This window comes from Poecilia reticulata, chromosome 22 (assembly GCF_904066995.2).
Source record: "Poecilia reticulata chromosome 22, P_reticulata-male-v2, whole genome shotgun sequence".
Taxonomy (NCBI): Eukaryota; Metazoa; Chordata; class Actinopteri; order Cyprinodontiformes; family Poeciliidae; genus Poecilia; species Poecilia reticulata.
Window position 1 is genome coordinate 13,242,828 of NC_088851.1, and position 16,426 is coordinate 13,259,253.

Sequence of the window (16,426 nt, forward strand, 5' to 3'; positions counted from 1 at the left end):
TCCTCATCATGACTCTTTCATTTTGACATCAGGAGACCAAGACGACACGTAATGAACAGCACCTCACCACTGCACGGCTTCAGACAGGATGTTCTCGGGCAGAAGTGGCCACTGAGCTTGGAGTGCCACAGAGTGTCATTAGAGCATTTGCAACAGAGATGCAGAGACTGGGAGAGTCACAGAAGGAGTTGATGTCCTTTGGCTACATCCCACACTGATACGCACTTTGTTGTGATCAGTTTCCCGCAGAACCAGATGGTGAACACAACTCAACACCTCGCACAGTTGAGACACCCAAGTGTCACATCAGACCATTTTAAACTGTTTACATCAGTGTGGTCTAAGTTCTAGATGTGAATTAAGGGAGCCTGATTTCTATGTCTTCATGGGTACGACTGATCTGGTTGTGAATGCTGGTTATTGTCATTCCATAGTTTATGCAAGTAATTATAACTTACAGAAAAAGCATGAGAAATGTGTTGTACCACATTTACACTTCTGTAGAAAGTCTTCCAAGGAAACTGTTCCAAAGCATGTAAAAATTTAATATTTGTCCTCTAAACATTGTTTTTAAATGGTCCTCGCCATTTACAAAACGTGATGTAAATCAATGCTGTTTTCTTAAATAAAAATTGATTTTGGAAATGTCAGGTTTGGGCAATATAAGCCAGTATTAATATTTGTGAAAATAATTTTCTAAGTGGCTGATGGCAGATAACACTGGTTATAATTTATTTTGATCGTTTAACTTTTTATTGACATTTTTAATGTCAACAAACTGAGGCACTGATAGATATTTCACTGAGTGATATTTTAAGCAAAGCACAAGTGCCATTTTTTATATACTTCTGGGTAGATTCAAATGGGTTACCCTGAAATCTCCAGTGCATGGCTAGTTAAGAATCGTAAAAAAAACAATGAACCTGAACAATTTAAAATGGAAGAATGACTTTAACTCTGTGTCTGAGCTCTTAGCTGTCGATGTAATCACAGGCTGGCAGGATTCTTTGAAATTTAGATTCCTGTCAAATAAATACCAGCAGAAGCTACAAAGAGGCCATTACTGTCCATCCGCTCACTCTTCAACATTTAACAAAGTATAGCTAAAGACAAAAGAGAGGCAAGTAATTACAAGCACGCCATACCTTTCAGTAATAAAAAAAAAGCTAATCATGTCAACGTTCCTTCTTATGTAATTAGCATACAGTCTGCAGACTATCCAATTAGTCTTTCTGTTCTGCGCTGCTGACATATTGACATCTGTTGTGTTGTGTATGTATTCAGAGGTGTATTGTCTTGTTGCTGATACATCGTCTGTGGTTGCTATGTTCAAAAATGTCTTCAGGGAGGAGGAGCCGGGAATAATCAAGGATACATTTTTCTTCTGCCACACAATCATTTCAGAAGAAAAGTCACAGCATGTTGGCCTTTTTTTTCATTCCTGAACATAAAGGAACACACGAACTGATGGTAACTGAGCGAGAACAGTGGAACACTTCATTTTTGGTCCATTAACCCTGTGTTCACTCACTACAAGGCCACAGAAGTAGATTTTTCTGTCCAGGGTCCATTTTAACTGCCAGATGCTCCTCACTAACTCCTGAGTGGATCATCGATCCCTAAAGGTCAGATCAATTGGTTTCTTGAGGGCCAGTGTCTGCTATACTCAATCCCCTACCCATACCCTGCCAGCTGCCCAGATATCTGTCCTTTAATCAATCAGCTTATTGATCCTGACCCGAACATGAGGGCAATGAGGATGTGTCTGTGCGTAATGCTCAAGTGAGCTGGCCCAGACTTGCATTCATCCATTGCATTACAAAGTCTTGGCCTAATGGTGTGCAAAACCTCAGTTTATAGAATAAAAATCAATACGTGCAAACAGCAGTTAGGTGGTTGTCAAAGATGTCGAGGTGACAGACTGTTTTGTAATCGCAGGGGGAAAATATGGGTCTTCGTCCCTCCACTTACGGAACACCTACATTGCATATATACAGGTGAATTTCTAATTACAATATTATGGAAAGGCTTTAGTTGTTCAATTAAAAAAGCGAAACCTATTAAATGGATAATTTCATAGAGTAATATAATTCAAGTGTTTATTTCTGGTATTTGTGATGATAATCACTTACGGCAATACTGATACCCTCAGCATTGAGGGTATCAGTATGCATTTTTTTTGTGCATATTTTTCAGCAAAAAAATGTTGCAGAAAAATATCAGCAGGGACAACCGCCGCCTTAAGACGATTCCGAATTAAGAGATTGAGGAAGATTCACAAAATCTTGACTGCAAATGGAGTCAGAAATTGAAGAGGGTTCCTCCAGTAATTGGGCTGCAACTTTCGCATTCCTTTGGTGAATCCACTTCAGAATGAGGATGTGACAATGCAGCCCTGTCAGTCTATAATCAGCACAGCTCTGCCACATTCATAAACACCCCCACACTGCACAAGTTCATGTCAGACGATGTCAGTCCATTTCCTCCTGTTACTTTACATTAAGCAAGTAAAATTCACTTATACGCTTAAAAAAAACACACGGTGCTTTTTTAGCAGAGTGTTGTAAACTAGTTTTGCGTACAGTTTCTAGTTCACTGTCAGTAAAAATCGGCTTATTGCTTCAATTCATCGTTTTTAGACTCAAGAGTAAATTGCCATATCCAGATATTCCTAAGGATACTTTATCAACCTTCTTCAACGTTGTTGTTGATATATGAACACTAAGACACAGGATGGTTTTAAAATGTATTCCTTATTTGTTGTAGCTTAGCAACAAAACATTAAAATTTTGCACTCTCCGCACCCCCCACCAACAGCTTCCTGCAGTCCAGACGATGTCAAAGCTTTAATGAGGTTATAATTAGGATTCTTGGAGGCTGCAGGTAATTAGGTTGGGCTGTAAATACATTACTGAAACAGTACTGCAGGTAAAAAGCAATGAGCTCCACCTCGAGTCGATGCACTTCGCTGACCTTGCTTTCACTGAACGGGGCAGTTAATCAAAGCAGTAAGGTCGGAGTTGGGCTATTTGCAGGATTATTGACAAATACACCAATTGTGGGGTTTTCTGATGACATCCTTGACAAAAGAGCGAAGACTTCAAGGTTAGAAGTTCTAGTTAAAACGTGGTCTTTAAACTCCTTTTGGTTTCTTAAGGATTTAATAAGTATTGGGCTCAGACAAAGCTCCCAAGGTTTATTCGTTGATGAAAAAGGAAGAGGGAAAAAAAGTCTTGACAGATGTTTGGCAGGTCATTAGCACCGTGTTATCAAGTCGGCTGCAGATTCTGAGAAAAGCCATCTGAAAGGAATATGAGTAGATGGAGTCATGTAGTTTTCATTTAAACATAGCAACAGTCATTTCTCTTATTATGTCACCTGAATATTTGCACAAAGTACATTTGTCATATCCTCCTGGCTGCAGTAGTTCATTTTTGTCCTCTGTAGAGGACATTTCTAAACTTGATTATCTCCCACCCCCTGCTTTCTACTGAATTAATTCCTTTTGGTATCTGGAGAGGACATTTAGGGCTTTTCAATGATACCACATGGAAGGGGTGGGACTTTTGTACGTACCTTTTTCTAATTCATAAACATGGTGTTTATCAGTAATAACACATTTTAATGGGAAGAGACATAGTAAGTGCATAAAACCTTTTACCTTACAAAGACTGTGGGATTTTAAAAAAATGGTGATTGGACAATATTTTTTCCTGGTAGTCAGGGATATATGTTCTGCTTCAAAATGTTTAATATCAGACCAACAAGTTGCAGCTTAAGTCAAAACAATTGCATGAACTAATTCATAAGCATATGAGAGATAACTACAACATGGTCCTGCTTTCTTTTCAACTTTGCGCCTAATGGTGTTTTCCTCTGAAGCTTCTGCAGAGAACGCAGCAAAACAGAAGCACCAAACAGAGAAGATCTCCTGTCACTTGATTAATTGGATTAGCACCTCTCTTAGAAAAATTACTTCTGCAGAAAGCTAATTTCTCTGAGGGATTCTCCAGAAACATTTCCCTCTGTGCATGTTCACTCCTCAGCCACAAAAATGGTTTAAAATGTTGTGCAGTTTAGGTCCATTATCCACTTCTTAAGCCTTTTAGCAGAGATGGATCTGGAGGGAATCAAGGTATTTTATTGTCACAAATACCTCTACTGAAACCGAGTAAGTGGTCTAATTATACATTTATCTTAGCTACCTCTTAGATCTCCCAGGGGAGATACATTTTTAATGGAGTCTCCATGCCCTTTCCTTCAGTGGTCAAGAGTTTAAATGCATGGCAGTTCAACAACTTTGGTCAATTTAATGCATGACTTACAAGATTTTCAGCTGAAAGAGGAATTGTTAACTATGCATGGCCAAGCTCAAGACGAGAGAAATCCACGGACAGGGCATTAAATACATGTATTTTGGAATCAGTGCTCCGAGTGCTAGACTGAGCTCAGTTTGGTGTGTAGGCTAGCATGAAAGACGTAGTGTATTTTAAAAAAAAGGTAAAGACCTAAACACATTGTCATATTCCTATTGTATTGTGATCAAAGCATACTGATTTATATTGGTACCACTACAAATTGTGCGATCTCGATAAGAAAAGCCTTCATTACAAAGCCAAAATGGTAGTCCTTACTTTTTATGCAGCACTAGCGCCATTTTTCCACAAAACAAAAGAAGAAGAGCAAAAAGACTCAAATCTTCTGCAATTTATTTTTCATCATAATTGTGTCTGCACTGCAGCTTCTCTCTGAAATGCACACAACAAAAAGGTGAAATGAGAACCAAGTTGATAACAATGCGTGTTGGTGCTGAGGGAATAAAAATGTTGTTTGAAGCAAGAAAATTACTTGATGCATAATCTCAAACATGTAGCAGAGCAATCATCCCAAAGAGTCCATGCACTGCTTGTATGCCTGATGTGATTCTATGGCAAAAGGATATATATATATATATAAAGAGCTTTACATTTAAGTCTTATTGTCAAAAATTACACATAAAGTGCCTTGCATTTCTTTCATTAGAATTTCTTAAACTTGGTGTCAGTTTTTCATTTTACATCGACAAACCTCTGGGTATTTAAATAGTATTTTGCAAAATAGTGCAGTGGAAGTTACATGTTTTCAAATGGATTTGAACAAAATTCTGGGAAACGCGACTTCAGTCGCTCTAAGCCAACTTTGATCTGTTTCGAGTTTTTCAAATTTTTTAAAAACAGTTGTCATGTCAGATGAATATTGCAAGACATTGTGTGTCTTTACTTGAGTATATAAAGTAGATAAAATAAAGTAATACATGTCTGAAAGAAAGTAATCTGTCGCTTATTTTTGCTCAACTGCTTTTTAAACATCCAGATAATCAACTAATGCCCCAAGTCTGTTGCCAATGAGGTAATATTTTTTGCTTTGTGTCCTGATTCTACTGTGTTTTAGGCTCAGGCTGGACATGGATAGACCAACTCCAAAGTAAAGGCTTGCTTCAAATGCCAGGGTTATTATATTTCTGATACAAAACACATAAGTACAACAAATTGCCTCTCATCCAAAGTAATGGTTCATAATTATTTGCTCAGATAGGAGGGTTGCTGGGTGCAGAAAAAGCAACTGGGTAGCGTTCCTGCCTGCATGGCAAGTGGACCATTGATCTATCTAGATGCAATCCTGTGACCAAGAAATGAACAGGTAATAGTTTTCTGCAGGTTCGTTTTTAAATCAAACTTTGAGAAACTTTGTATGAAACTTATAATCAGCAAGGATCACCAGCAGGAGATTTTACTGTTTTGATCCAAAGGACTATAGAAGCGAAGATTGTGCTATCCTTACCGAGAAGGGCAAGAGCTTAGTGGAAAATACTCAATGAGGATTTTTTTAGCTGTTACGTCTAATTTGATGTCAGCTGCAGTTTTTCCTATTACCTGTCCTGATGCTGATTGTTTTAAAAGCAGAACAATTTCAACATATACCATCATTGCAATTTCAGTGTGCAATATTCATATCAACACAGGACTGAAAAGAAGTCTAAAAATTGCTTGCTAAAACACTCCAGGTGTTTTGAACCTGCATTTTACAAGTTATTGTATTATTTATCCAGTTGGACAGAGTCCAAAGGTTAGCAGACTGGACACAAAACACTGAAGGTCACAGAGTGATGAAAGTAAAAAAAAGAGGTAAAAAAAGAGTGAAAAAAAGAGTGAAAAAAAAGAAAATAGGCATGTAAGAGTTAATTGCCCATACCCCAAATTTCACTTTGTCAAATGTTTCATATTTTGTAAAGTTTCTATGAAACTGTTAAAGGCGTGCATGTCTTAAGGCACGCTTAGCTTAACCCAATCAGTTACATAAGTGGCTTTCATGTTCTCAGTACTGACCTGGTTTTAAGATCCTGAACCTAATCTCCTTTCAATTACTTGTGTGTTTGGCACTGATGATCCTAACATGTTCTCAACAATGCCAACAGGTGCACCGTTTCGTTTAAATGTTTCCAGGTGTGAGTTTCTGTTAAGCTCCCCTGACCAAAATATGTTGCTTTCAAAAGCAGAGTCCCTTTTCCTTGAGAGTGGGAATAAACTGCTGAGTCTTGACCTGATGAGTTGGCTCTTTTGTGTTGCGCCATCCTTTTGTTGCTGCTGTTGTTTTGTTTCTCCAATACAACGATCCGAACATTCCTCACTGCACTGGGCTGCAAATACCACACCACTGAGCTCGTGATTTGGGTGATTTGTCCTTGGGTTGAATCAATTTCTGTCTGAGAGCATTACTGGATTTAAAATTTGAACATTGAGTTTAGAAAATAGTCTTAATTCGTCAGACATGGGATGGCTATGTTCTTCTGCCTCCTCTTGCCCTGTCCTGCACTCGCCTGAATTGACTGTTTTGTTTTAATTCCAAGATGCTTTAACACACACTAAGTTGAATTCAAATGCTTTTTCGAAGTACTTGTGATCTTTGTCCTTGCCTTCCCTCTTTATGAGGACATGTTCAGTTTGATGCTGTATCTTATCATCAACGTTTGTGTCAACGTTATCATTGTTGGGGACATGTTAGGATCATTAGTGTTAACAACCATAACAGAGAATCGAGCATAGGGTTAGGGCCAGAGGCTCATGTGACCTTGATGACCTCATTAGCGATTACAATGACCTCGTTAGTGCCCTCTTTTGCCTTATCAGTCTGATTGTTTCTGATTACAACTTATAAGCCTTATAGGTCGAACGCAGGTTTTACCACCAAAGTAGCCTCTTGGATGAGAGTCAAAAAGTCTTCAAGATAAGAGAAGTCCAGTTGCCTTTGTTTATAATGCCCGAGATTACTTACAGCACAAACAGTAGGTGCTTCAGCACACTACATACTTAAACATAAAAAAAAAGGCAAGACAAGACTGCAAGGCAGAGCCAATCTTCCTCTGGCCTGATAAAAATCCAGATGACACCTCTGGTTGCCAGATGACAGACCTCCTCGGGGCCACTCTTCATTACAAACAAACTGCTCCAGCAAACAGCATCTTACTTGAATTTGCTGCCAGTCAGCTCCAGCTTCTCCATTATGTGCAAAAGAGCTAGAAATCAATGCTCAATCATTTTCACACTGTCTTTGGCTACAGACATTCAGATAATTTTTTTGTCTTTGTTTTGACTCACCAGAGAGTCTAATTCACAATCTGTTCAGGAGTCGTCAGCGTTGGCTCACTTTCAATCAATTAGAGTCACAGGAGATTTGGTTGCCGCAGAGATTTGAGCAGTTTGCAACAAATGGAAATTTGTTGAGCTGTACCTCCCTCTGCACTTGCTGCTGTCTTTACTTGTTAAGGATAGAGTTTAGAAAACAACTTTGTGACAAAACTATTATGAGCGCAGATATATTTCTTTTTAAATGTTTTGCATATCCACAGACACATTCTATTTACTCAGATTACTGTCCTTAGGAAGGAGCAGAGCGTACCATGTGCTGCAGCGTCCAGTAATGGCCAGAGACAATACAAGCAAGTTCAAAATATGATAAAAAAAAAATCTAATTTCAGCAGTGGTTTCGTCATATCTGGTTGTAAACAGCTTTAATTATTCATTTTCTGGGAGTCTGCATTGAGTCGAGGCAAGCTTCTATTTATGGATGCAGGACTCGTGCTTGATCCTGCTAACCTTAGTGATTTTCCAGCTTGCATCTGCACATCTTCAGCCCAACGACCAGCTTTTTGTATGAAAGTAACATAGCCTATTTACAGGCTATAATGTTTCACATTTTACAACACATTATTTCAGGACTATAGAAAACAGCTTCAGCTATTCCTATACATCAAAGCCTTCAAATCTCCATCATTTTTTACCCCCTGTTTTCCAAAGAGAAATGTTTAAATGTGTGAAGAACCTCCTCGCCCATCTCAGTTATTCAAAACATACCAACTGAATTGTGGCTAGCAGATGATTGTAACATGGAAATACACAACTATTTGTTTTGCATTTCAGTAATGTCTGCCTTTAATTCTATTGTTCCTAAACAAAAAAACACCTTACAGTATTTGGTACAATTATTCTTGAATAATTGTATCAAAAGGAAAATAAATTTCTTTTCCTTTTACAGATAGGTTATTTGAACAAACAGGCAATTTAATAAAAAATAAAAAAAACTGGCAAAGATTTTGTACACCTTAACCTAAAATGTAAGTTTTGAATCAATTATAGGTCCTTTATACTTTTTAAAAAGATTTGTTGCCTGACCTGTGAGCAAAGTGAGACGGAGCAAAACCTCCGTCTCCGCAGTATATATAAATGGCATGGATAGAAATCTGTTTTCAAATTAGGACCACTACAACAAAGCTCTAAAACAGTGGCCTGTGGTTTGAATGCTGGCCGCAGGCTGCCTGTTTCTGACTCCTAAGCTGTGATTCTTTCACTATGTCAACATTTCCATATCTAGGTGCCAGGTTAGTATGCGCACTGTTTCCACAGGAAGACTACCAGATGCCATTATATCAGTTATGTAACATAGCTATGTGGAGTGTCATTTCCATGCCAATGGCACATTGACCACTTGTGACAGTGTCACTCAAAAATCACTGCTGTAGTGTAAGTGGCACGTTGTTACTGTCACCTTAGGAGCAGTTATACTTCCTGAGAAGCAGGAGCCTGTTGAAATAAAAACATGTTCCAGATTCAATGCTAAAAGGAAAATTGAACAGTGAATGCCGACGCTTCAAACAGGTATGGACGGAATGGCTTGAGTCATTCTTTCTTCAACCAGCACAAAAACTATGTACTTAATTTGCCAGGAAACCACATGAAAAAGTATGGAAGAGATTTCAGCTTTAAACTGTGTTATTACAGCAAACATGAGCATTTTGCAAATAATGTCAAGAAATTTCAGTTAGGAACAATAAAAGTAAATGCACTAAGATCATCCAGTCAAGATGTAAGCAGGATTCTTGTTACATTTATGACAACAAAGAGCAAGAATATGCTCAGTTAGAATAGCATGGAATGTAAAACAGTTTTTCCACAAATTAGATCTTGATATCTAACCCTAACCCTAACTGATAACAGTTCTGTGGAGTCATTGATTCCTTATGCTAAACTTAAAGGGACTTTTTATTTTTCTTTAGCACGTATGATTTGGGGTATTTTTAATTACTGAGATGCTTAATTTATTTTGAATAAAACTGTTGTCTCATGTGGCTTGACTTATAATTAATGGACCTTGGACTCATTCAAAAATGTATTAGTAGGAATTAAATTTCAGTTCCCTACTATGAAATAAAGCTTGGAGTACAGTACTTTATAACATCTCCTACTGTTGCTTTGTATATATAAAATACAATATCTGCATATCTTCGACAAAATTAGAGCATACAAAGAGGGGTTATTTTAAGTGATAAGAAAGGCAAATTCAATAAACTATAGAATACTTAAGACTTTCATAGGAGACCATTTCTTTTTATGTGGATCAGCCAAGACTATCCTAACAACAATTTTATTTAAATCAAGAAACATGTCTCCAACAAGGTAAATTTCTACAAGCAGAAACTTAATCACATCTATAAAATGACAGTTGTCTGTCTATAAAGCCAACCTACATAATATAAAAAGAAAATTCAACTGGTGCATAAACTGTTTAGCTACTAGCTTCTCAATGTCCTTTGACAAATTAGATAAAAGCAGATTGGACTGTAGATTTAAGTTGACAAATTATGTCCCCTTTTAACAAATGGAATAGCAGCAACAAGTTTCCAAGCAGTTAGAAACATTCATTAACCAACTGAGTGTTAATTAAATTGCTACTGGCTCCTTGGTTGCATGTCCTCCCCCTCCCACCTTCTTTCCATCCCCTTTCTGTTGGATTTTTTTCAAAATAAAAGCCACAAGTGGCAAAAAAAGTGAAGTTCATGCTATGTCAGGACAGGAGACAAGATGTTTCCATCCCTGAAATTATGACGCAAAGAATCTCTTAGTCTAAACTATGTTACAGAGAGAAAACACAACATGCTTTATCTGTGGCATTGTTCATTAAAATGGCACATTTCTAATGTATTAAAATTAAATACGATCTGTACACTTAATGATGTTGTATTAGGGATTAGGTATTATTCAGCAAGTACTTTTACTTTTAATACTCAAGTATTTTTAAAAGCTAGTACATTTTTACTTTTACTTAAGTACAAATGTTAATGTGGTAGTTTTACTTTTACTTGAGTACATTTTTGTCTGTGTATTTGTACTTTTACTTAAGTAAATTTTTTGAGTACTTTCTCCACCACTGGAGGCATGTTGAGTCAAAGCTTAGTTTACAACCAAAACTACACTTGCAGGACGGGCGGGCATGGTTCAAATCCAGGGTCCATCTCCCTTTCCTTACCACTGAGTGCATTTGACATTTTTCAGATTCATCCAACATGTGATCTCACTGGTCTCAGGACTCATTAAAGACAGACAGGATCTCAGGACTCATTAAAGACAGACAGGAAAACATTTAAGGGAAGTAAACAGACTCGTCTCTCCTATTTTACTATCACCTCAGGAGATGAGATGTTCCCAGTTATAGTCTGAGCTGACAGTTGTGGATGTGGGAAGGCATGTTGCAGTGTAACAACTGATGTATTATGACAAAAATAAGCCGTTTTGAACTAGTTATGGTATTTTGACATAGCTATGATTAATGGACTCTTTGGTCCAAACTCAACGTAATCAGAAAACCTTCTAGAAGTTATCGAAAAACAAAGTTCCCCTGCAACGGGGGAAACGTGATACCTTCATTCTTACCTTCCTCCCAACCATGAGGACTTTCCGTCTTCTTTTCACTTTTCCCGTTCCGTTCATCCCTCTGGTCTCCTGCTGCCACGATGCTCCATGTCAACTCGGGAACATCCTCATGCTGGAGGCTGCATGTCCTGCCAAGACAGCGCCGATCTAGAGAAGCACAGAGATAAACCTTCAAATGACGCACTCACAGCTAATACACCTCCAAGCGGGCTTCAAAAAGAAAAAAAAAATTTTTATTAACTTGCCTTTCACAATTGACTCCTACAATTAATTATCTTGCAAAGAGAAATAAAACTCGTTAGAGCGATAACACTAAGTCAGTGCAGGTACAGTAATGCACAAATTGGAAAAGCATATCAACGACGGCAAGAGAACGAATACAAAAACAAAATATAACAATAAAACAGATCCCCAGAATAACAACAGTTTGATTCTTCTTTAATGCTTTAGAACTTTATTTTTAGACATTTCTGGTAAAAGACTGTCTTTTTAAATTCAAACTACACACAACTGTGTATCAGCAATAAATATACAACAGCAAATACAAAGTGATACTAATCGCCAGCTTCCAAACCACGTACCCTGCAGCTTGGGTATGCATACTAAGCCACAAACACTAATCCAAAATGGTATGCATTAAGTATTTCTCAAATATGGCAAACAATGCGACATGTGCGTTGCCAGACTTGAGGAGGTGGTAAAATAAACATCCAAAACAGCAAGACTGGCAGTTCTGTCGCTTGGTGAGGGAAACGCCTGCACAGTTTAGCCCTGGGCTTAACAGGGGTTCTCGCTCAAACAGGCGCATGGTCGCATCTGCTGCAGCCCAACTGGCACACTTTATCATATGGGAGAGGTGCAGAAGTGCTTTGAAAAGCACAAAAAAAAAAAAAAACTGCTGGGGAATGGTTACACTGAAGAGAGCTTGTCCAGTTCCCAGCACCACACAAACATCTGTGAAGTATGGAATCGGCTCAGTCAATGGAAACATTTCCTGCACATATTTGATGTGATTTTTGTAGAGTTTTCATTCCGCATCTTTACTGAAGGGCTTCCTTTTATGCTGCAGCCAAACAGCAGACTGCGACGTTCATCCGCATCGTCATTTCCCCGTGAATACAGCTGTGTGTGGCTGGAAAACAGCATCTAATCATCAACCCACCAACTCTGTGCTTTACAGTTTGTGATGCTTGTGCTGAAATGATGTGCTTTGATTTGAATAAAAATATCGACTTTGGTCCCAATCAATTCAAATGATGCGTTTTAGGTGATTTCCTACCGAATAAGCTTTACCTTTCCGCGCTCGGCTTTGTATTAGGCACTCTAAATGAGGCCGTCAGAGTGATGCCTAGTTAATTATAATGTTGGTGAAAAAGCCAATGAACAGTTTGCCCATCTCATTTAAATATTGTTGTAGCACAGAAATATGGTGTTTATGGATAGAAATAAGGCTCATCACTTTTATCTGTCCTTCATTTCCTGCAGATAACCTCGTAAATGTCCATCCCTGTGGCTTGTTAAATCACTTCTGAGGCAGCCTGGTCACTTTTGAATCGCTTTTCACAGTAATGCTCCACAAGAGATGGACAGAGTGTTGTATTATCGCTCCACGTCCGTTTTTCCAGTTCACTCAGAATAATGGCCTGAATTTGGCCGGGATAATTTCACTTCGTACCAACAAACAGCATAAAATGCCGGAAAAAATAATTCTCTAATAGCTGTAATAAAAATCTCACCATGATAAACATAAAACCTTCTATAGTGGATCATCTCTTTTCTGTCGAACATAATCCTGTGCTGCAGCAAATGCAATTCTTGTTACACCCATAACTGCAAGACAATTCAACTTTAAAAATTAAGAACTATTATTTAAACAGGCATCATGTCCCCTTATCATGCAAATTACAACTGAAAAATGACTATTGTCACATAAAGATAGAGGAAAAGAAACCCATTTGATGAATAAGTAAATAAACACAAATAGGATTTAAATCAGGGGCTGCACAGTGGCGCAGTTGGTAGAGCTGTTGCCTTGCAGCAAGAAGGTTCTGGGTTCAATTCCCAGCCCCGGTCTCTCTGCATGGAGTTTGCATGTTCTCCCTGTGCATGCGTGGGTTTCCAGTTTCCTCCCACAGTCCAAAAACATGACTGTCAGTTTTTTTTTTCCCAAATTGTCCCTAGGTGTGAGTGTGTGCATGGTTGTTTGTCCTGTCTATCTCTGTGTTGCCCTGCGACAGGCTGGCGACCTGTCCAGGGTGACCCCGCCTCTCGCCCGGAACGTTAGCTGGAGATGGGCACCAGCAACCCTCCCGATCCCACTAAGGGACAAGGGTGTAAAGAAAATGGATGTATGGTTGGATTTAAATCAATACTTTGTGAGTCCAGAAAACAGTTTGTAAACATGTTGTGGTAAAATGCATTCTGCACGAGAACACCAAACGAAAGGATTCTTACAACGCCTACAGTAGGAGAATCAATAACAAGCCTGACAAATTATTCATTGATTAAATCTAAAAGCGGCCCAGTTAGAATTTAAACATACTGGGGAAGATCTGACATAAATCATAGCAATAGATAAAATAAGAACAAGAAAACCAAATGCTTTTACTCATATTCTGCCTTTTTTCCACTATGAAGACCAAATATCATATTTTATGACAGTAAACTTGATCTGAAAGTGGGCAACTTCTGGGAAAGTAAAAACTTTTACTTTGGAGAGATTTCTTCACCGTCTCTTTATGGGAAACCCTTTTCGCTCAACAAACATGAAACAATTTAAATCTGGTTTTAAAGACACCAATACACCAATACAAACACCAATACAAACTTTGCTGTATTGACACAGTTTGACCCAATACAGATGATTGAAGCGCTTTATATGGGCCGCTTTCATTGTAATGACTCTATAAAATCGATGCATACACCATCCTGTTATTGCGTTGGGTGTTCTACTAGCTGTACTCAACCCTCATTCACGATCCTAACAGTGAAATAAATTTGACAAGCTGTTAACCAGTTAGACAAACCAGATTATCAAACAAATGCTTAGTAACTCACCATTAGCCTATAGCTAGCAGACTGAGCAGAGGGCTGTTCCTGTAGTTTTCCTCTGCAAGTGAGGACTAAACATGTTCAAAAAGCTGCAAACTCCACAGTTACAATTAACCCTGTGTGCTTCTTGGTGCTTTAAACATCCCCTGTATTACTCTTTCTACATCATAAACCCATCTGCTGCGACGCTTCCACAACGATGCAACAAAGACAAATAGTACATACGTAGATATATAATATAGTTCTAATGGTAACTTTCTTTCCAACTAACTAATGCATTATTGCATTTGATCCATCCAGGTTTTGATCTGTTATTCAGATGTAGGTGTTGCATGGCAACGTAGAAAACAACATTTTCATATTTACTCTAGAGGAGCTGCTTTACAATGCTACTATAGATTAATAATTTATTTTTGCTTGTGTCTAAGCTGAGTTCACATTTTATGCACAATATCTCAAGGGTCCTTGAGATCTACTGTTCTGCAGCTTTAAGACGCAGACCTGCTCCAACACACCTGAATCAAATGAGTAACCCGTTACCAGGGTTTGCCAAGTTTGATGACATGCTGAAAAGGTAAATTAAATCGTTTGAATTGAGTGTGTTAGAGCAGGGATGCATCTAAAACCTGCAGGATGACAGCTTGCTATGACTAGTGTTAGAGACCCCTCTTGTAACTGCTTGAAAATAAGTCCAATCCAGTCAATGTAAAAGAAATGCACACGTTTTAAAACACTAACTGATCTTTTGATTGCCACGCAGTGAGCTTGTTTTGAACCAAATGATCAAAGTGATGCGTGAACGCATTTTACAAGTAATTTTTTTTGTTTTTGTCCTTTGTCTCACTTTTTACCTCCACGCCACATTATGAATATATGTCTACAAACATTCATTTTAGTAACTTTATTCTTCTTTTCATAACTTTTTGCTTTTACAGCGGTGCACACATGTTATTGCGCACAGTGGTGGCTATAGACCAAATTTACCGTGGGGGCCCAGAGTGGAGTCGATGTTTTTTTTTCATGGTGGCACAGAACCAAAGAATGAAACAAAAAGGGCAATATTACATCATTTAATATATCAAGTGAACCGCAAAGACTAAGTCACTTGCAGCTCTGGATTTGTAGGTTGCAGATGTCTTTAAATTATCAGATGAAAACTGTACAAACTATATTCTAGTTAATATGTATATCTTCTTAAAGTAACCCATGTAACTCAGATACGTCTTTTTTTTTTTTTTTTACTTTTATTCTAATCTATCTTTGTAAAGACTAAGATTCTTTTTAAATGAGTTTTTGTAACAAAGACATTTTTACTCTACTGAACATTTGCGTTTTTTTTATGTTTTCCATTAACAGTTAAATAAGCATTTTCTAACAGTGGCTATTTCCTATTTTGCCAGCCATTATTTAGATATGAATTATTGAAGGGCACTCAAAACCCACACTGTGGGAACTTTGTAATCATGCACCCAAAATTCCTCAAATTATTCCCACTCATGCAGCTTTCCAGCACAACCAGCTAACACGTGTTTAAAAATCAAGATTAATTGTGCTTTGTTAATCGGTACGTTTCTATTCTGAAATTATCCAGGGCTCACATCTATGCCTGTTTATATGAACTTTGATTCAAATGTACGTCCAGACACAAAACAAGCAAGCTTGCATACTTTCTGCATTCATATAAACGAACGCAGATAAATAAGTTGCACAGCTGTCTCCTCATGTTTTCCACCAGAGGATATCAGACCACTACTCATGTATGCACAGACACATTTGGCATGCAGGCAGGCCAAACGCTGCCGCATCCTGCCAAATGGGGACAAGAGATATGATTCAACTGTCGTGAGTGTGATCCAGAGCTGTCATCCAATTTCACCCACCTTCTGCTGCTGCAAAGCGACTCAGAACTGATGAATTGCCAAATGACCAGAGACACGGCTTTTAATGGTTTATTCATTCTTTGTGACATCTGTGACTTTTATTCCCCTGAATTTACTAGGGCCATATCTTTATTTTATTTTTTACTTTGCTTCATTTACAAGTTTAATATACCAGTGCAATCATTATGAGTCGAGTGGTTATTTAAGGAAATAGTGTTTACCATAAATTCACAGCACATTTCCCCCATTGGC

The 16,426-nt window shown here is 38.1% G+C and overlaps 1 protein-coding gene across 4 annotated transcripts in view; it reads right to left on the reverse strand.

Moving 5' to 3' along the window:
- Positions 1–16,426, reverse strand: part of alk (ALK receptor tyrosine kinase) — a 434,911-nt gene that overhangs the window by 214,603 nt on the left and 203,882 nt on the right. For 3 of the 4 annotated variants that reach the window (XM_081603121.1, XM_081603122.1, XM_081603118.1), the window contains exon 3: positions 11,232–11,390. In XM_081603121.1, coding sequence (XP_081459247.1) covers positions 11,232–11,390 — 159 coding nt within the window. The remainder of the gene's footprint in view (positions 1–11,231; positions 11,391–16,426) is intronic. The other variant, XM_081603119.1, reaches the window with a different exon arrangement.